At 39.5% G+C, this 25,035-nt stretch overlaps 2 protein-coding genes across 2 annotated transcripts in view; one reads left to right on the top strand and one right to left on the bottom strand.

Moving 5' to 3' along the window:
• Positions 1-18,348, top strand: part of tanc2a (tetratricopeptide repeat, ankyrin repeat and coiled-coil containing 2a) — a 146,216-nt gene extending 127,868 nt beyond the window's left edge. The window contains exons 14-27 of the mRNA XM_079379852.1: positions 31-362; positions 542-650; positions 803-925; positions 1,689-1,925; positions 2,052-2,237; positions 2,972-3,065; positions 3,157-3,290; positions 3,378-3,501; positions 3,656-3,831; positions 6,124-6,256; positions 9,634-9,725; positions 9,840-9,986; positions 13,160-13,260; positions 14,787-18,348. Of these exons, the coding sequence (XP_079235978.1) occupies positions 31-362; positions 542-650; positions 803-925; positions 1,689-1,925; positions 2,052-2,237; positions 2,972-3,065; positions 3,157-3,290; positions 3,378-3,501; positions 3,656-3,831; positions 6,124-6,256; positions 9,634-9,725; positions 9,840-9,986; positions 13,160-13,260; positions 14,787-16,698 (3,900 nt within the window). The 3' untranslated portion in view covers positions 16,699-18,348. The remainder of the gene's footprint in view (positions 1-30; positions 363-541; positions 651-802; positions 926-1,688; positions 1,926-2,051; positions 2,238-2,971; positions 3,066-3,156; positions 3,291-3,377; positions 3,502-3,655; positions 3,832-6,123; positions 6,257-9,633; positions 9,726-9,839; positions 9,987-13,159; positions 13,261-14,786) is intronic.
• A 21-nt stretch (positions 18,349-18,369) lies between these two features.
• Positions 18,370-24,668, bottom strand: cyb561 (cytochrome b561). Its single transcript, XM_079379837.1, has 6 exons — positions 24,436-24,668; positions 23,546-23,756; positions 21,534-21,632; positions 20,848-20,951; positions 20,231-20,388; positions 18,370-19,554 (listed from the first exon to the last, which is right to left on the bottom strand). The coding sequence occupies exons 2-6, from the start codon at positions 23,751-23,753 to the stop codon at positions 19,362-19,364; spliced, it is 762 nt and encodes a 253-aa protein (XP_079235963.1). The 5' UTR covers positions 23,754-23,756; positions 24,436-24,668; the 3' UTR covers positions 18,370-19,361.
• Positions 24,669-25,035: the final 367 nt, after the last annotated feature.

The following is a 25,035-nucleotide window of genomic DNA, read 5'->3' on the forward strand; positions in this document are numbered from 1 at the left end:
AAAAGCAGTAAGCATTATGTTTGTGTGCAGGTGGTTCCGGTGAATCTGGCCGAGGTTTACCTATTGCTGCTGAACATGCGTTTCCCGACTCAGTCGTCATTCGAGCGCATTCTTCCACTGCTTAACGTGGCCGTGGCTTCTCTACACCCGTTAACTGATGAGCAGGCCTACAGTGCTGTGAACGCTGGCATGGTGCGTGGAGCGGCCATGGACTGGGATGATTTCCAGCAGAGGTCTGAACTTCTGTCGCCCTTCCTGGTGAAGAGACGTGATGGAACGCGCATGTTCATCCACCCCTCCTTCAGAGAGTGGCTCATCTGGAGAGAGGATGGAGACAAGACCAAGTTCCTCTGCGACCCCAGGTGAGAAGTTCTAGGGCTCAAAATGTGTATGTGAATATTTCAGAAAATTAAAAGTGTTTTTTTCTTGTTGAATATCCTGAAGTAAAATCAGATGGGAACATTGTCAATGCCTGAGAAATATAGCTAAATCTTTTAACTCTCATGCCCCCATCTTGTCTCTTTTCCCCATGATTCTTTAGGAGTGGCCACACACTGCTTGCTTTCTGGTTTTCACGGCAAGACAGTAAACTTAATCGACAGCAGACCCTCGAACTTGGCCACCACATTCTCAAAGCTCACATCTTTAAGGTTAGGCTAACTATAGCACCTATAAAAGTTTTCATGTCACTAAATTTATAGTATAAACTTGACTAAAGCAGTATATATATATGCTTTTGAAACAGATTTATGTTGCATTTCCATTGGTGTTGTTAATAAAGCACTTTGTCTCTTGGATGCAGGGCCTGAGTAAGAAGGTTGGGGTTTCCTCGTCAGTTCTGCAGGGGCTGTGGGTGTCCTACAGTACAGAAGGGCTCTCTGTAGCTTTGGCTTCATTGAGAAACCTCTACACTCCAAACATCAAGGTATCAAAATAAAAACTGAATTTCCACAGTCAAAGAAAACTTTAAAACATCTTCAATTTAAGTGATTTCCAGGCCTGGAAAAGTAATTTTTCTAAGGAAAATATTTTAAAATCTTTGGAAAACTCATAGATATTTCTACAGTGAATGTACATTTATACTACCATTCAAAAGTTTGGAATTATATTTTGGAACATTTTTTGAAATTATATAATAAAAAAGTCAGTTAAATTTAATAAAATTGAAAATTTAGTTTTAATTATTTAATTAAATTATTTAAATAAGTCTCTTAAATCTCTCAATTTGAAATTGAGATCATTAAAATAATTAAAAATAAATAATAAAAAATGTAAAATACTTAATTACATAATTACATAATTACTAATGAAACAGTTTAGCAAACTGTCTGTTTCCAAATGTTTAGAATTTCTTCATACACGGCATTTCACAACTTTGGGTTTGTTAGACTTTTGGCGAAAAAAGTCTCTTATTATCACCAATGTTCCATTTATTTGAACAAAAGAATATCTATCATATGTTTGTATATATGTATGTATATAATTTTTTATTTATTTTTTGTAGTTATTTATTTTTGTAATGTTTATCAGCATGAAATTGATCATTTTGAGTGCAGTAAACTATTATACGGTATATAGCATGATTGGAAATTTCTTTATTTCTTAACTTTGAAAAACATTTTGACACTTATTTTATTTTTTTAATTCCGTCTACTCCTTTATATCCCCATCTTCCTCTCTTCCTCCAGGTATCTCGGCTGCTGATTATGGGCGGAGCTAATGTGAACTATCGTACAGAGGTGTTGAATAACGCCCCCATCCTGTGTGTCCACGCTCACCTGGGCTACCTGGAGACTGTGGCTCTGCTGTTGGAGTTTGGGGCGGATGTGGATGGCGTTTCAGAAAGCGGACTTACTCCCCTCAGCTACGCAGCTGCCGCGGGTCACCTACCCGTCATCACTGCCCTCTGCAGCAAGAAAGCCAAGGTCAGCCATGCTGTGTTTAGCTAGAGATGGATTACCCATAAAAAACAGGGTAGTGGCTGTTGATTTTGAATTATCAGTCAAAGTTTCATCTCTGTCTCTCTCTTTCTCCTGTATGTTTCTGTTCAGGTGGATCACTTGGATAAGAACGGTCAGTGTGCGATGGTCCACGCGGGTCTGCGGGGTCATCTAGAGGTGGTGAAGTATCTGGTGCAGTGCGAGTGGAACACAGACGGACAGCAGGCCGGATCCTTCAGCAAGAGCCATGCGGTACAGCAGGCCCTCATTGCAGCTGCCAGTATGGGCTATACAGAGGTAAGAGGTTATTTTATTTTATTTTATTTATTTGAAAAAAATAAATGAATTCTTTTATTCAGGACACGTTAAACATTAAATTGATCAAAAGCATCAGTAATGACATAGAATGTTATTGTGTAATAATGCAAGATTTCCATTTTAAATGTGTTCTTTAAACTTTCTATTTATCAGAGAAAGCTTATTTGAACATGTATGGTATTCTTTAGAATTGTATATTTATTAGAAAATAAAATATTACAAATAAATAATATTGTTAATATCTCAATTCGCTTTAACTTTAGTAATACAAAGGCAAAAATAAAAAAATGTACAACTAAATTAAAATTAAAAATCACAATGTGAAAACAAATGAAAATGAATTAAAATTATACAGATTAAAAATGTGTTTGTCACACACACACACACACACACACACACACACATATACCTAAAATATAAATATAACTAAAAACAACATTTAGCATATGCCACAACTTTACATCTGTAAATAGCTTATCTGTACATATGTAATTGTTTAGTTTAATTTATGGATTTTTGTCATTGTATTGTGTTATATTTACATTTTTTGCCTTTACATTTTTTTTTAATCATTGTGTTAAATTGCCCTATGTATCTGTATTATGTCTGTACTTCTTCTGCACTGGAAGCTCTTGTCACCAAGACAAATTCATTTTGTGTACACATACTTGACAATGAAGCTTATTCTGATTATAATTTTAATTCATTCACAGATTGTATCCTACCTGCTTGACCTACCTGAGAAAGATGAGGAAGAGGAGGAACGAGCTCAGATAAACAACTTTGACTCACTGTGGGGTGAAACAGGTAAGACACCACCAGACAACCTGTACTCTGTGTTTTCATGTAAATATGAGTGCACAGTTTGCTCACTAATGGGTCTCTCTCTGTATCTCAGCTCTGACAGCAGCAGCGGGTCGAGGGAAGCTGGACGTGTGTCGTCTTTTACTGGAGCAGGGTGCCGCTGTGGCTCAGCCCAACCGCAGGGGCATCGTGCCACTCTTCAGCACCGTGCGGCAGGGACACTGGCAGGTGAACGCCTCTGACATCTCACAAATCATTTGTACTTTGCACATGTGGTCTTTGTTTTAGTCTGAGATGTCGGTGTTGGTTGTGCAGATCGTGGACCTGCTGCTGAATCACGGCGCTGACGTGAACATGGCGGATAAACAGGGACGAACTCCTCTAATGATGGCTGCGTCTGAGGGACACCTGAGTACGGCCGAGTTCCTGCTGGCTCAAGGTACAGCTGTACTGATCATACACTAGATTTGTTGTTGTAGTTCAATAAGTATAAAAAATAGTAAGTATGAATATAAAGGAATATATGAGTCATTTAAATGAAAGGAAACTCCCAATCGGTCCTTTCTAACCTGCTTTTCTAACTTATTTCACAGGTGCCTCATTGTCTCTGATGGACAAGGAGGGGCTAACAGCACTGAGCTGGGCATGTCTTAAAGGCCACCTTCCACTAGTCCGTGCTCTGGTTGAAAGAGGTGCAGCGACGGCCCATGCAGACAAGAGCGGACGCACTCCACTGGATCTTGCCGCTTTTTACGGAGACTCAGAAGTGGTTGGTTTTGTTATAGTAAACTAATGTAAAGTGGATCTAGTTTGTTTAAAAATATACACCTTAAAAGGATAGTTCACCCAAAAATCTAAATTCTAAAGTCATTATTTACTCACCCTCATGTCATTTCAAACTTGTATGGCTTTCTTTCTTTTGTTAAACACAAAAGAAGATATTTTGAAGAATGGTGGTAGCCAAACAGTTGACGGTAGCCACTGACTTCCATTCTATTGAAAAGACATACTATAAAAGTCAATGAATCAACACGATTAATTGAAAATGAGAATCAACAACTGGCAGACGATTTGAATGACTTTTACTGTAGGTTTGAAAAAACAACCCACACCCGCCCTGAGCACCTCTCCACACAACCATTAACACCTCCAGCAAACCCCCTCTCCCCCACACCTACAATTCAAATCAGTGAAGATGATGTGTGCCAGGTCTTCAGAAAGAACAAAAGGAGGAAAGCACCAGGCCCAGACGGTGTGTCACCAGCCTGCCTAAAAACCTGTGCTGATCAGCTGGCCCCCATCTTCACCCAGATCACTGGAGCTGTGCGAAGTCCCCTCATGCTTCAAACGCTCCACCATCATCCCCGTACCAAAGAAACCCAAAATTACTGGACTTAATGACTACAGACCTGTGGCTCTAACGTCTGTGGTCATGAAATCATTTGAAAGACTGGTTTTGGCTTATCTGAAGGACATGACTGGACCCTTACTGGACCCCCTGCAGTTTGCCTACAGAGCAAACAGGTCTGTGGATGATGCAGTCAACATAGGACTGCACTTCATCCTGCAGCATCTGGACAGACCAGGGACTTAGTTGAGGATCCTGTTTGTGGACTTCAGCTCCGCTTTTAACACCATCATCACGGACACCCTTCAGAATAAACTGTCTCAGCTCTCTGTCCCCACATCCGTCTGTCAGTGGATCACCAGCTTCCTGGCAGACAGACAGCAGTTAGTAAAGCTGGGTAAATCCACATCCAGCACTCGTACCATCAGCACTGGAGCTCCTCAGGGCTGCGTTCTCTCCCCACTGCTTTTCTCCCTCTACACCAACGACTGCACATCTAAAGACCCCTCTGTCAAGCTCCTGAAGTTTGCAGATGACGCCACACTGATCGGCCTCATCCAGGACAGTGACGAGTCTGCTTACAGACAGGAGGTTAAGGAGCTGGCTGTATGGTGCAGTCTTAACAACCTGGAGCTCAACACGCTCAAAACTGTGGAGATGATCGTGGACTTCAGGAGAAACCCCCCTGCACTCCCCCCACTCACCATCATGAACAGCACTGTAACAACAGTGGAGTCATTCAGATTCCTGGGCACCACATTGACTCTATTGTGAAAAATGCTCAGCAGAGGTTGTACTTCCTTCGCCAGCTGAGGAAGTTCAACCTGCCACAGGAGCTGCTGAAACCATTATACTCTGCCATCATTGAATCCATCCTCTGCACATCAATAACTGTCTGGTTCAGCTCAGCTACCGAATCTGACCTCAGAAGACTACAGAGGGTAGTCCGGACTTCTGAGCCAAGAACTGTACTCATCCAGAATGAGCAAAAGGGCTGGTAAAATCACTCTGGACCCCTCACATCCAGCACACTCCCTCTTTGAACTGTTACCGTCTGGTCGACGCTACAGAGCTCTGAGCACCAGAACGACCAGACACAGGAACAGTTTCTTCCCTCAGGCAATCCATCTCATGAACACTTGACAATAAAACGCGGAACACACAACTCTATTATTTATTCACCACACTTGCTTACATTTTTATTTATCAAATTTTTTCATTTCAAATTTGCACATATCAGACCTGTACATACATAATTGTCTATATTATATATTGTGTTTTTGCTGTTTTGTACATTGCCTATTTGGATATTTGTATTATTCTTTATTATCTGTGTCCTGCCCTGTTGCTGTCTTTGTTGCACTGTGGAGCTTCTGTCACTAAACAAATTCCTCGTATGTGTAAACATACTTGGCCAATAAAGCTCATTCTGATTCTGAATCTTCTGATTCTATAAAAGTCAATGGCTACCAGCAACTATTTGGTTACCATCATTCTTCAAAACATCATCTTTTGTATTCAACAGAAGAAAGTAAGTAAAAAAAAAAAAAAATTTAATGGAATCAGGGGGAGTAAATGATGAGAGAATTAAAATTTTTGGATGAATTATCCTTTCAGATCTCCAAAATGGGATGTGTATGCAAATGCTAATGGTTTTAAACGGATATCACATGCAGACAATAAACCACAGCTCTGGTGTTGATGTGGTTTCAGGTGCAGTATCTGGTGGATCATGGTGCGATGATCGAGCATGTGGACTACAGCGGCATGCGTCCACTGGATCGTGCAGTTGGCTGCAGGAACACATCAGTGGTGGTGGCCCTGCTCAAGAAGGGCGCCAAAATAGGTAGGCTGGAAGGGGAACTGTTCTTACAGAAACAATTTTTGCTAAAATGTGTTCTTGTACAATAAGTATTTGTGGTAAAATGAACTATGCACACCAGTTTACACAATTTGTTTTACTGTAAAAAATAAAATAAAAATGTATGTGTAATAATTAGTTTGGGGTTGTAATGCTGCGCTCCATTCAGCTTGGAAAGTCAGAATCACCAGGTTCCTACTTGGAAAAAAAATAAAATAAAATGCCACTTCCAAGTTGGAAACGCTTACTGAATAATTTCTGAATATTTCTGGCTGAATATTTTGCTCAGGGAAGAAAAGTAAATATGGTTCTCTTGGTCATTCTGATATGCTGGAGCCAAAGCATTTTCTGGCATGCTGTTGCTCCTTGACATAAGGCATCTGTCATTGATCGCTAGCAACCATGAAGTTCATCACAGCATTTAGTCTGCAAGCTTTAATCTGCAAGTAATTTATTACATTTAAAATGTAAAAAAGAGCCAAAGCAGATTTATTAGGGCTACAACTTCCATTTCCGTTCCTATTTTTGGTCAGTTTTGTTCTTGTCAACACATCGGATGTAAATACTGCTTTATTTGCAAATAGTTTTTGTTAATTTTTTTGCATAAATTTGCAGCTTGGATGGAAGCAGAGAAGCATGTTAGCACATTTAACAAACATGCCGTTTCCATTTTTTATGTATATATAATAATAATTATTAATATATATAATTATTAGTATTACCAATTAAAATGACTATTTTCTATTTTAAAATGTTATTTCTTCCAGTGCTGGATTTCAAAAGCTGAATTTTCAGCATCATCACTCCAATCTTCAGTGTCACATGATCCTTCAGAAATCATTCTGACATGCTGATTTGATGCTCAAGTAACATTTGTATTATTATCAATTCTTCAAGGTCATTCTTACAGAATAAATTATTAATTTCCTTCAAAAAAATGTTTTTGTAAATGTACCGACACCATACTTTTGAATGGTAGTGTATGTCATATATTCACTAGGACTATCCCACATTAACATTTGAATGGAGCGCAGCATAAATTCCAATGCTTATACCTTGAAGAAGTGCATTAGAAACATAAAAGCCAGATGCATTTAATATATCGTGAAGATCACATGAAATTAGCTTCACATGTAGATGTCTTTCTCCTTCATACCCTTCCCTGTGAGCTCAGTCATCCGAGTCTAACCCTTCTTCTCATGTGCTCTTCACCGACCTGCAGAACTCCACTGATCTGCAGCTGATCAGGATGGGCTTGTTGCTTTTGCTAATGTTGCAGCTTGCCACGGCTTCTCATGGCTGATCTTCCTTGTTCTTCCTTTCACCTCACTCTTTCACCTCTATTGACCAACTATCAATCTCTCTTGTTCTCTTCCCTTGACTCTCTATCACATTCTCCCTGCTTTCTGTTTTCATAAACCTTTGCTCCCTGTCTGATACGGATGCTTCACTCTGCCCCAATAACCTGTCACCCTTTCACTTGTGACCCTTTCCACCACTTCTCTCCTCGTAACCAGGATGTCAGACACTCCCCACCCGTGCCCGAGGTAAAACACAGACCTTTGCGCGCCCCATCTGCCATTTTTGACTGTGTCCCTCCATCTCGTTACCTGTGTGGTCCCTTCTCCATTGATCGGGTCTGTTAGTGTTTTGGGTGCCCCAATGTGAAAGACATTTAATCTTCATATCATTCTTGGCTTTGATGATTAGAGCTGCTATCAGCCATAAACATGGGTGGATTTTGTGTAAATATATACTGCAAAATTCTGATGGTAGATGTTGATTCTTTCCGTAAAGTTTTTGTCTGCTTTTTTGCTTGCATGGCTGCATGTAGGAAAACCAGTGTTGCATTTTTGCATGATGCTGCAGAATGTTTCTACATGCTGAGTGTTCCGTTGCATTGGGGAGCGTTAACACAGAATGCATTCTTGCACTATTTTACAACTGCTTTACTATGTAATCATGTGCCATAGAGTCATTTTTGACCACTGCAATGTCTTCAAATTTGCAATTTAAAATGTTGTATTAAGTTAAAAGAAGCTGAAACCTTATGTTGAGATACCTGCATTTGGTTCTTTATGCAATGGTTGTCTTTCAGTGTTGTGATGCTTTTTGCTTTTTTGCAGCATCTTATGCCATTAGCGTCACAATGATGTATAAAGTTAAAAGAAGTTATCTCGATATTCCTGTATTTGGTTGTATTCCATTGCACTGTCGTATTGAGATGTACATCTTTTAATGCTTTTTTTTTGTAGCATCTTGCACCATTAGGATTGTATTTTAATATGTTGTATCAGCTTAAAATAATTTAAAAAACGCAGTTCTATTAGTGTCACATTTATTATACTGTCAAGTTAAAAACGAATCGAGATGCATGCATTTGGTCGTATTCTGTTGCGCTATTGAGATGGTTATCTTTTAATGTTGCAATGCTTGGTTTTTTAGCACAAGATGCTGTGTCAAGTTAAAAGAATCTAAAAATCATCTTGAGATGCCTGTATTTTGTTTAATTCTTTTGGGTTGTTGTACTGTAATGGATGTCTTTCAGTGTTGCAGTGCAGCTTTTTGCGCGATTAGCGTTGCGTTTTAAGATGCTGCTCATGAAACCCCATTGCGATAGACATCTTTGTCTTTCAGCATCTTGTGCCATGAAAGGCATCTCAAGACACCTGCATTCTGTTCTTTTCTGCTTTATTACAATGGACATCTTCGAATGTTGCAGCACATCTTGCTGTTTTTGATTGCAAGAATGCATCCTGTGTGAACAAATGCCTTCATTTTGTTTCCACAGTTGCTGTTAGTTTGGCTTTTTCGGGCTGTTGGCCAGTTTGGTACCTGATCCTGTGCTGCTTGGCATGTCCTCAACTGTGCCTTGCATGAATTGCACTAAATCACTTCCTGCCTGCATATACTGCATCTGGCTGCCCATGGCCAAATCTACAGCTCTAATAGACCACTATCAATCTCTTATTCCCACCTTCCCTCCACTGTAGATTCAGTCCAAACCAGTAGAAACACATGACCTCTATCCAGGCTCTCCACAGAGAGCTCAAACATGCTGACTGCAAGTTCAGTAGCTGTTGGACTCAATGTTTTTATTGCCAGTATAAACAGATGTCAATTTCAGCAAGGTATAAACAGACAAGCTGCTCGTGATTTGTTTCTTGTTTTTCTGTCTGGCGTGTTGCTATGGCTTTTTGTGATATCCAAAAGTTGTTCATAGATTTTGCCTCCTTTTAAGAAAGACATCCTGGCAGCCTGCTCATTCCTTTGTGTTCCTCAGAGATTAGCAAACTAGTTTGTGCCCACACGGACTGTCAATCTGTGCTGACCCTTTGATTTGCCCCTTTCTTTGCACCCAGGTCCTGCAACATGGGCAATGGCCACATCAAAACCCGATATTATGATCGTTCTGCTGAGCAAACTGATAGAGGAAGGAGATGGATTCTACAAGGTGAGTTGCATTTTGAATATTCAGCCAAAGAAGTGTGTGTGTGTGTCATACAGTAAATATATATTTTATTATATTATGAACAAATTCAAAAGTAAGAATGTCTTGCTGATCCAGAAAGGAAAGGTGAAAGAAGCTGCCCAACGGTACCAGTATGCCCTGAAGAAGTTCCCACGAGAGGGTTTCACTGAGGACCTGAAGACCTTTCGTGAGCTCAAAGTTTCTCTGCTGCTCAACCTCTCCCGCTGCCGGAGGAAAATGAATGTGAGTCCAAAGCACTCCGTTTCATAAATCTCTCTTCTTTCTGTCTCTCTTTACTCACATTATGAGTAAGCATTGAGATTGCCCTGATTGACTGGCACTTTGTCCAGGCATCCACTGATAACTGTGTTTGGTTGACCTTGTGCTATTTATGTCGTCAACATTAAATATTTTTGATAACATAATTCTATTAATTAACAATTTTCTGTTTTATATTTAAATATTTTTAATTCAGTGTATTATGCAATTACACTCACCTAAAGGATTATTAGGAACACCTGTTCAATTTCTCATTAATGCCATTATCTAATCAACCAATCACATGGCAGTTGCTTCAATGCATTTAGGGGTGTGGTCCTGGTCAAGACAATCTCCTGAACTCCAAACTGAATGTCAGAATGGGAAAGAAAGGTGATTTAAGCAATTTTGAGCGTGGCATGGTTGTTGGTGCCAGACGGGCCGGTCTGAGTATTTCACAATCTGCTCAGTTACTGGGATTTTCACGCACAACCATTTCTAGGGTTTACAAAGAATGGTGTGAAAAGGGAAAAACATCCAGTATGCGGCAGTCCTGTGGGCGAAAATGCCTTGTTGATGCTAGAGGTCAGAGGAGAATGGGCCGACTGATTCAAGCTGATAGAAGAGCAACTTTGACTGAAATAACCACTCGTTACAACCGAGGTATGCAGCAAAGCATTTGTGAAGCCACAACACGCACAACCTTGAGGCGGATGGGCTACAACAGCAGAAGACCCCACCGGGTACCACTCATCTCCACTACAAATAGGAAAAAGAGGCTACAATTTGCACGAGCTCACCAAAATTGGACGGTTGAAGACTGGAAAAATGTTGCCTGGTCTGATGAGTCTCGATTTCTGTTGAGACATTCGGATGGTAGAGTCAGAATTTGGCGTAAACAGAATGAGAACATGGATCCATCATGCCTTGTTACCACTGTGCAGGCTGGTAGTGGTGGTGTAATGGTGTGGGGGAGGTTTTCTTGGCACACTTTAGGCCCCTTAGTGCCAATTGGGCATCGTTTAAATGCCACGGCCTACCTGAGCATTGTTTCTGACCATGTCCATCCCTTTATGACCACCATGTACCCATCCTCTGATGGCTACTTCCAGCAGGATAATGCACCATGTCACAAAGCTTGAATCATTTCAAATTGGTTTCTTGAACATGACAATGAGTTCACTGTACTAAAATGGCCCCCACAGTCACCAGATCTCAACCCAATAGAGCATCTTTGGGATGTGGTGGAACGGGAGCTTCGTGCCCTGGATGTGCATCCCACAAATCTCCATCAACTGCAAGATGTTATCCTATCAATATGGGCCAACATTTATAAAGAATGCTTTCAGCACCTTGTTGAATCAATGCCACGTAGAATTAAGGCAGTTCTGAAGGCGAAAGGGGGTCAAACACAGTATTAGTATGGTGTTCCTAATAATCCTTTAGGTGAGTGTAGTTTTTTTTAAATATTGTGTATTTTTAATAAATTTTTAGCAATTATGTGTGTTATTTTTAAATTTAAATATTTATAATTGTATACAGTATATCAAATTAGATAGTATTTGTGGTATACCTTATTCAGGGTAGATAACATATATCATGAAAATCAAAAATTTTATATTAAAAACTTCCATATATATATATATAAAAAATGAAGTGAATTAAAGGGTTAGTTCACCCAAAAATGAAAATTCTGTCGTTAATTACTTACCCTTATGTCGTTCCAAACCCGTAAGACCTTCGGAACACAAAGATATTTCTGATGAAATCCGAGCGCTTTCTGAACCTACATAGACAGCAAGGGTCCTACTACGATCAAGGCACAGAAACATAGTAAGGGCATCGTTACAATAGTCCATGTGACATCATTGGTTCAACTGTAATTTCATGAAGCTATTAGAATACTTTTTGTGCAAAAAAAAAACTAAAATAACTTTATTCAACAATTCTTCTCCTCTGCATTTAGCTTCATGAAATTACGGTTGAACCACTGATGTTACACGCACTATTTTAACAATGCCCTTATTATGTTTCTGTGCCTTGATCATGGTAGGACCCTTGCTGTCTATGGAGGGTACAGAAAGCTCTCGGATTTCATTAGAAATGTCTCAATTTGTGTTCTTAAGATAAACGAAGGTCTTACATGTTTGGAACGACATGAGGATGAGTAATTAATTATATAATTTAAATTTTTGGGTGAACTATCCCTTTAAGACATTGCTAGACATTGCTATTATATTACATATGATGTCTACCCTAACCAAAGTCCATGATATCAGTATTACATTGGCCATTGGCCACCCTCTGCTGTAAATATTGAGACTGGTTTAAAAGCCCATACCTTTTGACTAATACTGTAAATCTCCTTGTTTACAAGCATCCATGCAAATACAACCACCTAACCAACAAACAGCACATATTAGTTTTGCATTTGGTCTGTGTTATTAATTGCTTTTGAAATCACTTAAGACCAAAGCAGTTGCAGATCAAGGATTGTAAATACAGTAGTGATGCATTAAGAGATATTTTGATCTTCACATTTTTTTTCTCCTTTATGGCTACATTATTTCTCATTTTGATCTCACCCAAAGAACATTTTGTGTTTGGATTTTCAACCCTCCATTCTCTGGATGGAGAAATCCTCCTGAAATCTCCAAATATACTCAGCTCATGCTGTAGTTTTTCTTGCCATCATGCTCTCATCCTTGTTTCAGTTTGATTTGTTGGTTCATCGGGTTTTTCTGACATTTGTTGGATTTGTTTAACTGTTAGGCTTAGTACAGGAAGAGGTTTGAGCTGTTACACTGCAAATTCCCACTGTCCCTGTAGAGCATAAATTTGTATGCGTGTGTCAATACATTTTATAAGTGTGTACAAGCATTTCCATAATTGTATGTCCGTTTATCGTATTTGCACTAATGGTGCTCAAAATATCTTTATTTTTGTGTTTATTTTTGTAATAATCAGTGTTCACATCCTCATATAAATGTGACATGTTCATGTTCAACCTGCGTGTGTCTGCATAAGTGATGAGTCTGTGTGGATGTGTGCGTGTCAGTGTTTTCTGTGCATGTCCGCATGCACATATGTGTGTGTGTCTTCCCTCTGACCTCATGTACAGCTCAGTGTATGACTGTTGGTCCTGTTGTTGCTTGCAGGACTTTGGGATGGCGGAAGAGTTTGCCTCCAAGGCACTAGAGTTGAAACCCAAATCCTATGAAGCCTATTACGCACGAGCCCGTGCCAAGCGCAGCAGCAGGTAACCAGGACAGCCTTTAAAACACATTCTGTCTCTAGCACAAATAAAGTGCTGACAGATCATGACCCAAACTGGCCGAATACGTTTCGATTGGTTGACATAGTGCTATGCTAGAGCTTCAAGATAGAAGTCAATTTAAGTCCCTTGACTTCTGCATCATTAGATGTCAACAGCAGGATTAGACCTGTTCTTCATACTTCATGTTTTGTTGACCAATCAGATTATTTTCCCTCAGAATATCCATCATTCATATTTTATTCCTTTTCTACTCCCAACAATTTTTGTTTACTTTGACTCTCTGTGCCTAGAACACTTCTATCAACTTGCTTGGTTTTGGAGAACTAGAGGTTTTTTGGGTCTGATTTTGATCGATAGGTAAAATTACTAAAGAAATGTTCCAGGTTCAATACAATTTAGTTAACTTGGACTTTTACAACGAAAATCGGTGGGCATCCCAGAAGACATCAGGGCCCGTATTCATGAAAAATCTTAGTGCTAAGAATTGCTCCTAGTAACAAAATTCTAAGAAAATTCTTAGAAATGTGGGTGTTTCCTCTTAAAATTAAAGAAAAGATCCTAGTAAAGAAAAAAGTAATTCAGAAAGCATCTTAACCCTTAAAAGAGGTCTTAAGGTCCAAAATTGTTAGGAGTATGGACGAGGAGTTTTGCAACTATGCAGCAGTGATGATTTGGGTCTGTTACAGCACTTATTAGGCTATGTCTCTGTTCATTTCATATAAAACACGGTAAGTATGGCAGCATGGTTAAGAAAAAATAAAGAATATATATACATATATATGTGTGTGAGAGAGAGCGAGTACGGTAAAACAGGAAAAATTACGCCTGTAATTTCAAAGTGAAGGCTTATCATATACCCTACTCTTAAAAGCGCTCTTTTATTTCCTTCTTGACAAGCAACCAATCACAGTCTTCAAAAGACTATGTCATAGCTAGCAACGGGGTCAGCTCCGCCTCCTCACTAAGATAAAAGTTTTTGTCTTTTCCTCGCTCATAGTTGCTCTCAGATTGGTCCTGAATCACTTTTAAGCTAAGACTCCTAGTAAGAATTTTTTAAGATAAATTAGGAGCTCTCTAAAAGGATTCTTAGAATCTTTAGGAATACGGGCCCAGAAGTCTGGAGATTTTTTTAGGTTTTACTGACTTTACACAGTCATACCAGGAGTTTAGAGATTATATCTCTGCACTGACAGGTTGGTAAACTGTACCATCATTAGTCTCATTAGTCTCATCATTAGTTGGCTATACTTTTAAAACGATGTTTCCATTTATCCTGTTAAAGGTCCTTAAACCATAGACTTCTACTGTAAGTGCAAGAATGATTTTTGTTTGTTTTTACGAAGTCATTATTCTGCGTGGTAATTGAAAGCAAGTAATTGACTTGCATTCATCACTGAATATTCCTTTAGTGATAGTCATTTCTTAGTCTTTATCAGTCAGTTCATTGGTTAACAAGCATATTTCTCCACCTTCCTACTCTCTCTCATTCTTGGTCTCCCTCACTGTAGGCAATTCCACGCAGCCCTGGAGGACCTGAGTGAAGCTGTGCGTCTATGTCCCAATAACCGCGAGATCCAGCGCCTGCTGCAACGTGTAGAAGAAGAGTGCCGTCAAGTTGAACAACAACAGGAGCTGGATCCGCCTCCTTCCCCTCCCCGCGAGCAAGCCCCATCCATGGTCCCGCCTCCTCCAATGGAGCCCCACATTTCAGACATGGAGCCTGTCCAGGACTTGTTTGAGGAGGACGATGATTACCTAGAGCGGGATTTGGACGGCCTTCCGCTTGGTGTTCCTGCTGAGCCCCATACTATACCATCGGGACTTCCTGTCATTCAAAACATGCCTCCATCTCCGAGCCATCTCGATTCACCCTACTTGGGACAAGCGTATGACCTTCGCCCCAGTCCCCCTTCAATGTCCTCTCCTACCAGGCAAGGCTACCAGTCCCCCTCTCCGTCACTCTCACCAACGCACCAGAGCTCTCACTTCCGGCCCAGTCCCCCTCATCAGGCCTCCTACCACTTCAGCCCACCACCATCACCGTTACGCCGTGGACCACAGTATCGTGCCAACCCCAACTCTGAGGGAGTCGCCATGTACCGTCCCCAGTCTGCCTCTGCAGGACGGTACCAGCAGGACCAGCTTGCAGGACGACCCAAGTCCCCTCTGTCCAAGATGAGCAGCCAACGTTCTTTCCAGTTTTCCCAACAGACTTCCCAACCATCACAACAGACCCAGTGGTTGCAGCCTGCCAAGGCACAGATTGTCCGCACCAACCAGCCCAGCACCGCGGTGCACTCCAGTGCCGTACTGGGTAGTAGTGCATACAGTCAGATTGCTCACTCGATGAGCGCCCGCTGCCCAGGAGACATGGATGAACTTGGGGATGGAGGGTACTCGTCCTCACTTCAACCTCAGGTCAGTCTGAGTGCAGGGGCCTTGTACCAGCGTGCCATCAGCATGGACCCTGGCCTTGTGGAGGATGACCTTCCTCAGAGGCCCTCCTCTGCATACAGACCCAATCCCGGAGGAGTCCGTTACGCTCAGACACCACAGATCAGCCGCAGTCAGTCGACCGCCTACTATCCAGTCTCGCCTCACGAAATGGAGCGACAGGTGACTCTGGGTTCGCCAGAGAACCTTCAAGCTCACCGACGTCCAGTCAGCGCGAATAGTGCTGAACCCAAACAGCACCCACCAGCTCCACGCCCCCTTATTCACTCCCACAGTACGGGTCTACACTTCTCACCATCCAGCAACAGTTTGGTAGCAGGTTCTGCTGCTAACCTAGGCCCAGGGTTCAGGGCGTCAGCTTCGGCGCAGCAAATGGAGATCCCTCTAAAGCTTTCCTTTGAAGGCGGCTACCATGATGACCTTTCACCTGTGTCACCCCCACAAGGCACAGACTTCCGGGTGGTGGGTGGAACATATCCAGGAGAAGCACTTCGCTCCCGCACTACACCTTTCATGGGAATTATCGACAAGACCGCACGGACTCAGCAGTACATTCAGCAGCAGCCTTCACTGGCATCGTCCTCTTCGAGTTCTCGACCCTGGACCGTTTCTTCTCTGGATACGGTGGTGAACAGTCCAGCCACTTCCCCTAGCAATATGGGCTATGGGCAACAGGTGGCACCCCTCAGCCATATCGCATACTACAACCGCACCAACAACGCTCACAATGGCCACCTCATGGACGACGATTTCTACGGCAACTCCCCTGGTGTGACGCGGGACCGGGCAGACGCTATGGGCCGAGTGAGCCAGGTTCCCACATACCCGGATGTGAAAGTGGCAAGGACTCTGCCAGTTTCCCAGGCCTACCAGGACAATGAGTTTAGGCAGATGTCGCGAAATGAAAGGCAAGGCCCAACCTCACCCATTAAACCAAAGAGACCCTTTGTGGAGTCTAACGTGTAAGAATAAAGAATCGGTGTGCAAGATTTATTAGAACATTCTCGAGGAATATCTAACATGTTGACCATCTTATCTCTTCGTTTTATGTCCCATATCTTGAAAATGAAAATAAAGACCTCAAGGTGAATTTCACTGATGTGAAGTGAATCTAGCATGTACAAATCAAATGCATCTATATTTGCTCTGGACACAAAAATGGAAGTATCAGGACCCATTGGAGTTATAGTAGGCCTGTGTAACTGCTGTACACCAAACTTCTACTTTTCTGTACCTTTCTGAGAGGGTGGCTGCTCAATTCCAGTCATGGACACATTGCTGAGCATGGCCCCTGGACCAGATGTCCACACTAATGTCCCCACTCAAACCAGTCATATCCCTGAGAATCTTGCTGTCTCGAGTTGAAAATGTACCTAAAATATTCCGGATCAATATTGCTAAAGTAAAAAAATAATATTTAAAATTAAGTTATGTTTGTATAAATATATATACACAAATTTCAATGCAGTTGTGTTTTCAGTTTGCCTTGAGTTGACATGCACTCAGCAATGTGAAATATTTTTTAGACTTTTCTGGGCATTTTTATTTTTTGTCAACAGGTTATAAAGGTCAACAGGATCACTACCTTTAACGCAATGCAAATATCTGTAGTGTTTGGTTAATAAGTTCACATCTGCTCAAGGGAAGTAGCATTCAGGTGATCAGCCATTAATTTACTCGCTCTAAAGTAGTTACACCACTAAAGCGGAAATTGTCTTTTCCAAAGAAAATTTTCTCATGGGAAGTAGGCGTGGGGAAAACTTTTTTTGCCGCCTCTGAATTCACATGCTCTCATTCATTATGTTTTGAGAGTTTATTTGTGCACTGAAACATGCCTTCAGAACATTTTCCCTGTTTGTTTTAAACTGTGAGTGCTTGCTTTCAAATATGGGAAACCTGACTTGATGTCAAAGCCTGTGTCATGTATCGCTATTGAGCTAACATACTATTGGTAGGTCAGGCACTTTTTTTTACGGATGTCTTGGTGGGAAGACGGTGGCAAGTCAGATTCGCTCACTGGATCTGGCTTTACTAATCAATGTTCAACTGCTGTTGAAAAAGAGCAGGTCTTTTTGCAGTGTTTTAATTATTTTCTCTTTTTAAAGTTATACGAGGTGCACTCAGAGTTGACCTGGAATACTGCTTACTGTACAACAGTGTTTGTATTTAACTATTTGTTTTCCTTTTGTATGACCAAAATGTAAATGGCTGTAAATAATGTGCTGAACTAGAATGCATGCTCTCTGCTAATACACAAACCTGAGTGTGTGTATGTATGTGTGTGGTTTTATGTATGAGGGAAAAGACTGTGGCACAATATAGTTCCTTGTTTCCCTTATTAGACAAAAAAAGAACAGATGAAATTTAGGTTTTGTATGTATTTTGCTTTAATATTTTTTTTATTTGGTTTAGAACTGGGTTTGCGAAGGAGGATTCTCTGTAAATTGTCTGTAAATGTGAGCTGTGATGTTTTCTGGGATGGAAAATCAGAAACGTGAATGAGGACTTTTTATCCAGTTACACGATTGTAAACTGTACAATCATCTGTATGTGTGAGGGAAATAATGAACTTATTTAAAAAAAAGAATACTACTTCAAAGAAATCAAGCTGAAATAACTTGCCATTGAGTCTAACTTCATTGAGTCATATTTCTCATTAATTTATTTAGCTCAAAATCACATTGAACGTATAAAGCAAGCATTATGAACATAATTACTAATATGGTAAACATGGTCAAAATATTGCCACTGCACAAATCAAACATGCCAACACAAAATTACAGTACAAGGGCATTTATAGATCCTTTATACATACTCTTTCAGATGGAAAGACAAACAGTCAGTATCTCTGCACTTCAAGCTGATTTTAAAAACCAGCACATGGGAAACAGCAAGACAAGCACCACATTATGCAAAAGACTTTCATTATTAAACCGCTCTCTTTGGATAACATATATGCATTTTTTTATTTGAATAATATAAATTAGTTTTTTTTTCAGATCTTGAATATTATTGGTTTCGCTCTTAATATTTTCAAGTATTTTTCAGTCATTTATGCAGGCAGAACTGTAATATATTTTCATATGACAAATCAGGGTTCTGCATATAATGATAAGTTTAGTCTGTAATCTAAAACTAGTGTTGAAAATCCTGCATGGGAAAGTTGCAAAATAAACATTCACTGATTTAGTGCTGTGCCCTCTGATTCTAAACAACAATAATAATTATAGAGTATTTCAGTTTTTCAGTACATTCTGGTACAAATAAATGTTAAGGCACAAGAAAGTACATCCTGAATATAATACATTTAAAGACAAAATATACACAACTCTTTTTTTTTTTTTTTTTTGGTTTGGCACAATTACAAATTACTTTAAGAATAAATCCTATCCCTCAAACAATAAATGTAATAAATCTAAACATTTAATTACTCCAATAATAACAGTAAAAAAAAATTATGTACCATACAAGCTTAATCCTGTCATAACTTCTTGATTTCTGTTGCTGAGTCACTTTAAAGTTAAGGATGGGGGAATACAAAAAGAGAAGACTGCAAATGAAGTAGCTGACAGATTTGCTAGGACACAGGTAGGAAGGCAGAAAGGCAGGTTTTGGAGTGTATTAAGACATTAAGGAGAACTTGGGATTTCTCCTTCGGATAGCGTCTTAAAATGCACGGATAGAGACTCCTCCTCGGGATTCGGTGGTCGCCTAAAATCTTCTCTTGTCACCACGTAACCCACCACGACCCCAAAGCACACCAGCAACAAGCCTAGAATGTTTGCCAGGACCCCCTCACCAGTAAACCTGGAGTAAGTTTCCCTGAGAACAAGAAATGTGCCATAAAATTACCATTGTCTGATGAATAGAAAAACCCCATAGTAGCTTGCACAACACAAGCTTCAGATCCACTTTAAAAAAAAATGACTGTAATTTAATGAAGATTTGCTAGTTACGTCAATCTGTGGGACATTTTCCTTTCTTTTTTTCATTATCTTTGCTTTTTTTTGGTTGTTGTTCTGCCAACAGTCACCAAGATGAGAGAAGTGTGCTTATTTGTGACCCTGGACCACAAAACCAGTCATAAGGGTCAATTTTTCAAAACTGAGATTTATAAATGATGTGAAAGCTGAATAAATAAGCTTAACTTATTATAGGACAATATTTGGCTGAGATATGACTTAAGACTGGTTTTGTACTCCAGGGTCACATTTATAGATTAATAAAGTTAATAATCATATAGTACACTGAATACTTTAAGTAATCATGATTTCAGGAGTAAATAAGGAATATTATCTTGAATAAAACCAGCATTTGATGCCAAACAGTGAGAGATGAAGAAAAGAAGCCAAATATGATTAATATTCACTCAAAGTCTGTTTCCGCTGTGACTCATTCACATGGTGACTCATTGCGTTCAACATCTTTACCTCAGCTTAGTGACATCAGGTGTTATTTTTAAAGATATATTTTTCCAGATACATTCACTGATACTCACATGATACTGAAGAGCAGTTTCTCTGTGATTCCCAGCAGACAGGATCCCACGGACATGGCCAGCAGCAACAGGCCGAAGAAGACATGCAGAGGGAGATACCAGCTCCTCAACTGAGCAGAGGCCCATGGGAAAAGGAAAAATCCCAGTCCCAGTAACCACTGGAGGAAATGAGAGAAGCAGCAGTCACTCCAAAAATGACTTTACATGATGTATTTTACTGGCCTCTTAAAAGATTTAAAATCAGGTCTTCTCAAATAATGAAAAAAAATGATGCCCAAGTGAAAATCAGATTTATTTAATATAATTTTATATTATATATCATCTATATTTAAAGGAAATACTTTATATTTTTATTTAGTAAATTTATTCATATTTTCATTTCTACTTTGCAGCTGTATGTACAGTATGAAGTGGACTAGCTGGTTTTCCATTGCCAATAAAAACTAAAGCAAACACTAATGGCAATGTTAGCAGTGTAATGGATGTGATCTTCCACAAGAGGGTTTGCTTAAGCAGAGCAAAGTGCTTCCAAATCACAAACACTCAGTTGTTCAAATAAGGAAGAAGGAAGATGTTTTAATGCAAATGCTGGTCAGAATGAAATGACTGCAAATTACCTGCAGGAAAAACAGCACAAACGTGAGCATGCCACACCAGCTGTGCAGAGAATACATATGAGGGATCTTAGCTGCCGAATGGAAGTCAAATACAGCCACCAGACCTGAGAAGAGAGAGATGTTATACAGTATATATAATATAGTTTGAAATATTATTATAATTTCAAGTAGCCATTTTCTATATTAATTTATTTTAAAATATAATTTATTGCTGTGATGCAAATGCTGATTTTTCTGCATCATGATAGAAATTATTCTAATTTACTGATATGCTGCTCAAGAAACAGTTCTTATTCTCAGTGATGAAAACAGTTGTATGGCTTAATAGGATTATTTAATGAATAGAAGGTTTAAAAAATAGTATTTATTTAGAAATTGAAAAAATCTTGCTGATCCCAAACTGCTGAATGCATTTGTACGTACTGGTGTTGACCTCTACAAATGCAAATCTAGTTATCCCGTGCCTTGCGATTCTTAAAATACATGTGTTTATTTGAGGGAAATGTTAGTTTTCCCCTTATTTAACGGTTCAAATGGCACATTAGACATGGGAAATGATTGTGACCGCAGCAATTGAGAATTACAGCTGAAATCTGTTGCTGAACAAATGCCCAGCAAAACAGCAGTGCTGCCAAACGTAATTTACTGTTTCTTCTAACCTGTTTGCAAACTCATGCTGGACTTACCCACAATACTGATGATAAGAGCCATCATATGCAGCAGAGCGTGAAGAATTTTCACTGAGCGTTTAGTCTCGTTTCTAAAGACACGATAAACCAGAACAGCTGCGGTAGAGAAAGAACAAGAACTAATCAAGTCATATTTTCACACGCAAAATTATCCAATCATAAAAGCATTTCAAGTATAAAGTAACAGAAGAAACATAAAAGTCTTAAAAGTACAGAACCAAAAACAGCCTGCATCAGGTTTGAAATTCTACAGATGCTGTAACCTGATGAATAACATGTATTCCCATGTGTTTTTTGGCCTTTCTACAAGCAGACAGATCCCCTCTGGGCTGGTTTTACTGCTGCTTTTTGGGACAGCTAAAGCTCTAATAAGCCAATGACATTTCAGGTATAATGTCCTGATTGAATTGCCATAACAAGGTCTTTGAATCAGACGAGCACTGCTAAAGATATTAGCTCAATTAGTATCTGTCTCTGTCGAGTGTTTTAAGTGTCCAGATGGAAGAGCCATAAATTGACTGTGATTGTGCTTTAATATCTCTCTTTCTATTTTTCCTTTGCCCTGTAACCTTGCCTACAGCAGTTACTGATTAATAGAGAAAAGCACGCAATACTGACTCTCAGCAGGGCTCGATCTCTGTTTGAAAACCAACCAAGTATCCCAGCCCATATTGATTCATATATACCCACAAAATCAGGGAGCAAATCCGATATTAGCTCTAATAGCATTAGCTGGCCCTTCCTGTTCAGTATTGTGTGTGTTTTATTGAAAGCAAAGGAGTCACATACACACACCCTAAAGGCTGAGAGACAGAAGACACACAGATGTCTTATTACACCATTACATTGAAGCTCTTGGTCTCTATAACCAGCTATTCTATATAACTGACATATTTTTAATTCAACATTATGAAGTCATACTTGTTCTTAAGAATAACCTGAATTGATGAATCATAAACAACAATAATAAATATAGCTGCAAGCAGCAATGAAGAAGAAGAAGAATAAGAACGCTAACGATTACAATAGGTGCCTGGCCCCTAATAATATTACAAAATGAAATATAGTATATTTTGATTTCATATTGATTTATTTTTACACACACACACACACATATATTTGTGACCCTGGACCACAAAACCAGTCATAAGGGTCAATATTTCGAAATTGAGATTTATATATCATCTGAAAGTTGAATAAATAAGCTTTCCATTAATGTATGGTTTGTTAGGAAAGGACAATATTTGTCCGAGATACAACTATTTGAATATCTGGAATCTGAGGGTGCATAAAAAATCTAAATATTGAGAAAATTGCCTTTAAAGTTGTCCAAATGAAGTTCTTAGCAATGCATATTACTAATCAAAAGTTACGTTTTAATATATTTACAGTAGGAAATTTACAAAATGTCTTCATGGAACGTGATCTTTACTTAACATCCTAATAATTTTTGGCATAAAAGAAAAATAGATAATTTTGACCCAAACAATGTATTTTTGGCTATTGCTACAAATATACCCCAGCGACTCAAGACTGGTTTTGTGCTCCAGGGTCATATATACATGTATATATATATATATATATATATACTTTTTATATTTAGAACATTTTAACCACAATTTAAACCCAATACTGTAGATTTAAATATAGTTTGAGTGAAATAATAAATGTTAATTGTCAAATAATGGCAACACTTGTTCACGTTACCAACTCGGCAGAGGAAAGCTAGGTTAATCACTAATTTCAAGTTATTAAAAAAATTATTAAATGGAAAAAAGGTTAGTTTTCTAGGCTATTGTGGCAATGCATGTTCAACTGCTGGGCTAGAGAAAATCCATCTATTCAATATTCAATAATCAGGACTGTAAACCTGAAAGCCCAGAAAAACTATATCAGTAGTCTTGTGTATATCCTGAACTGCAACACTTCTTTTATTTTCTCTTTGTAAACTTCATGTAAATAAGGATTTAAAAAAAAATACATATGTTATCTTTACACTTAATTCTTACCATCTCCATAGAGGAAGACCAGGCCGAGGACCATACAGAGAGGGTGGACGTTAAACTCTTGCGCTGAGCCGTTCCAGGCGTAGCCTCCACGGTAATGTCCCATCCACACGCCTGTGATCACCACACATGCCACCCCCAGCACCTGAGAGCCCACCACGTACCACGGCAGCGTCCGCAAGCCACCCATGCTCACCGGCATACTCTCCATCACCTGCAGACACGAAAGAGAAAACTGGAAAACTTTCAGGAGTGTACAAAACTCCACCTCTTATACAAATGAAATATTTCATGAATTATATTGAAAGTAGATTTGCTTTCTTTACGTAAAATAGACAAATTTGTCCCAGACATGTTCTAGATATAGACCATATGTTCAATGAGGCACATAAGTACAAAACTGTTTTTATTTTTCGTTCTATATTTGCAATATTATTTAACATGCAATGTGATTTTAATATTGGCAGGGAAGAAGCTGCATTAATGTATAATAAGTCTTGACGTTGTGGTTTGGATAGTCGCGTGATGTCATGAAACCTTTAGTAAACACATTATGCAGATAAAGACCTTCAGTCTCGTGTTTTTAAGTATCATGTGGTCTTTGCAAAAGCACAACATCACCCACTGTAAAAACAATCCGTGCATGATGATTAACAAGTTTAAACTCCCACTTAGCTGGCACAAACGCATCATGTTTAGAGCTCTAGAACCACTAACCTCTTGATAGTAACAAGCTATAACATGAACTCTGTATAAGAGTGGGAAACTCCTCTAGACGTCATGCAAACCATAATATAGAGATGATGCCATTTTAAATTGCATTTGCCACTAAATTATGGTGCAGCTGCAGCAGCATCACGCGCTGTCAATATTATGGAAAATGTGTCACTCACCTGCGCCACGTCTCCAGAGAGCCAGAGGGAAGGGCGTGTTTTTACGATTGAGTATTTTGGACAAGAATCACAAGATCCTTGTTGCTTGAGGGCTTTTGTAACCTACTTTCAAAATTGCATCTGATGTTCTCTCTGAACAGATTACTCGAAACCTCTGCTGATGTAGACGCACGACTTTACGCGCCTGCCTGCTGTTCCATATATTATTTGTATTGTAGCGCACGGCTTGACGCACTTGGAAGTTGACGGGCAGATTCTGACCACGCCCCCGCGCTGTCACTATTGGCTGTTGCTCGTGAAAGGGGAGGGGTTATTATGCAGAGGATCAAGTATGAAACGCACTTCGGTTGGCTTGGCAACCACATCTTTGAGCGATTGCTGATGATTTGATCATCTTGTCTAAATCATAGGCTAGACAGACGTTTTTAGTATTTCCAATCATTTATCATCTTCCAATCCAATAATCTTTATGCATGTTTTAAGTAGGCCACTATAGGCAAAAGTTTGGTAAGATTTTTTATGTTTTTGAAAGAAGAAAGAAGTTTCTCATGATCACCACTGCATTTATCTGATTGAAAATACAGTAGCCTACAAACAATA

The sequence above is a fragment of the Barbus barbus genome (assembly GCF_936440315.1).
Source record: "Barbus barbus genome assembly, chromosome: 3".
Taxonomy (NCBI): Eukaryota; Metazoa; Chordata; class Actinopteri; order Cypriniformes; family Cyprinidae; genus Barbus; species Barbus barbus.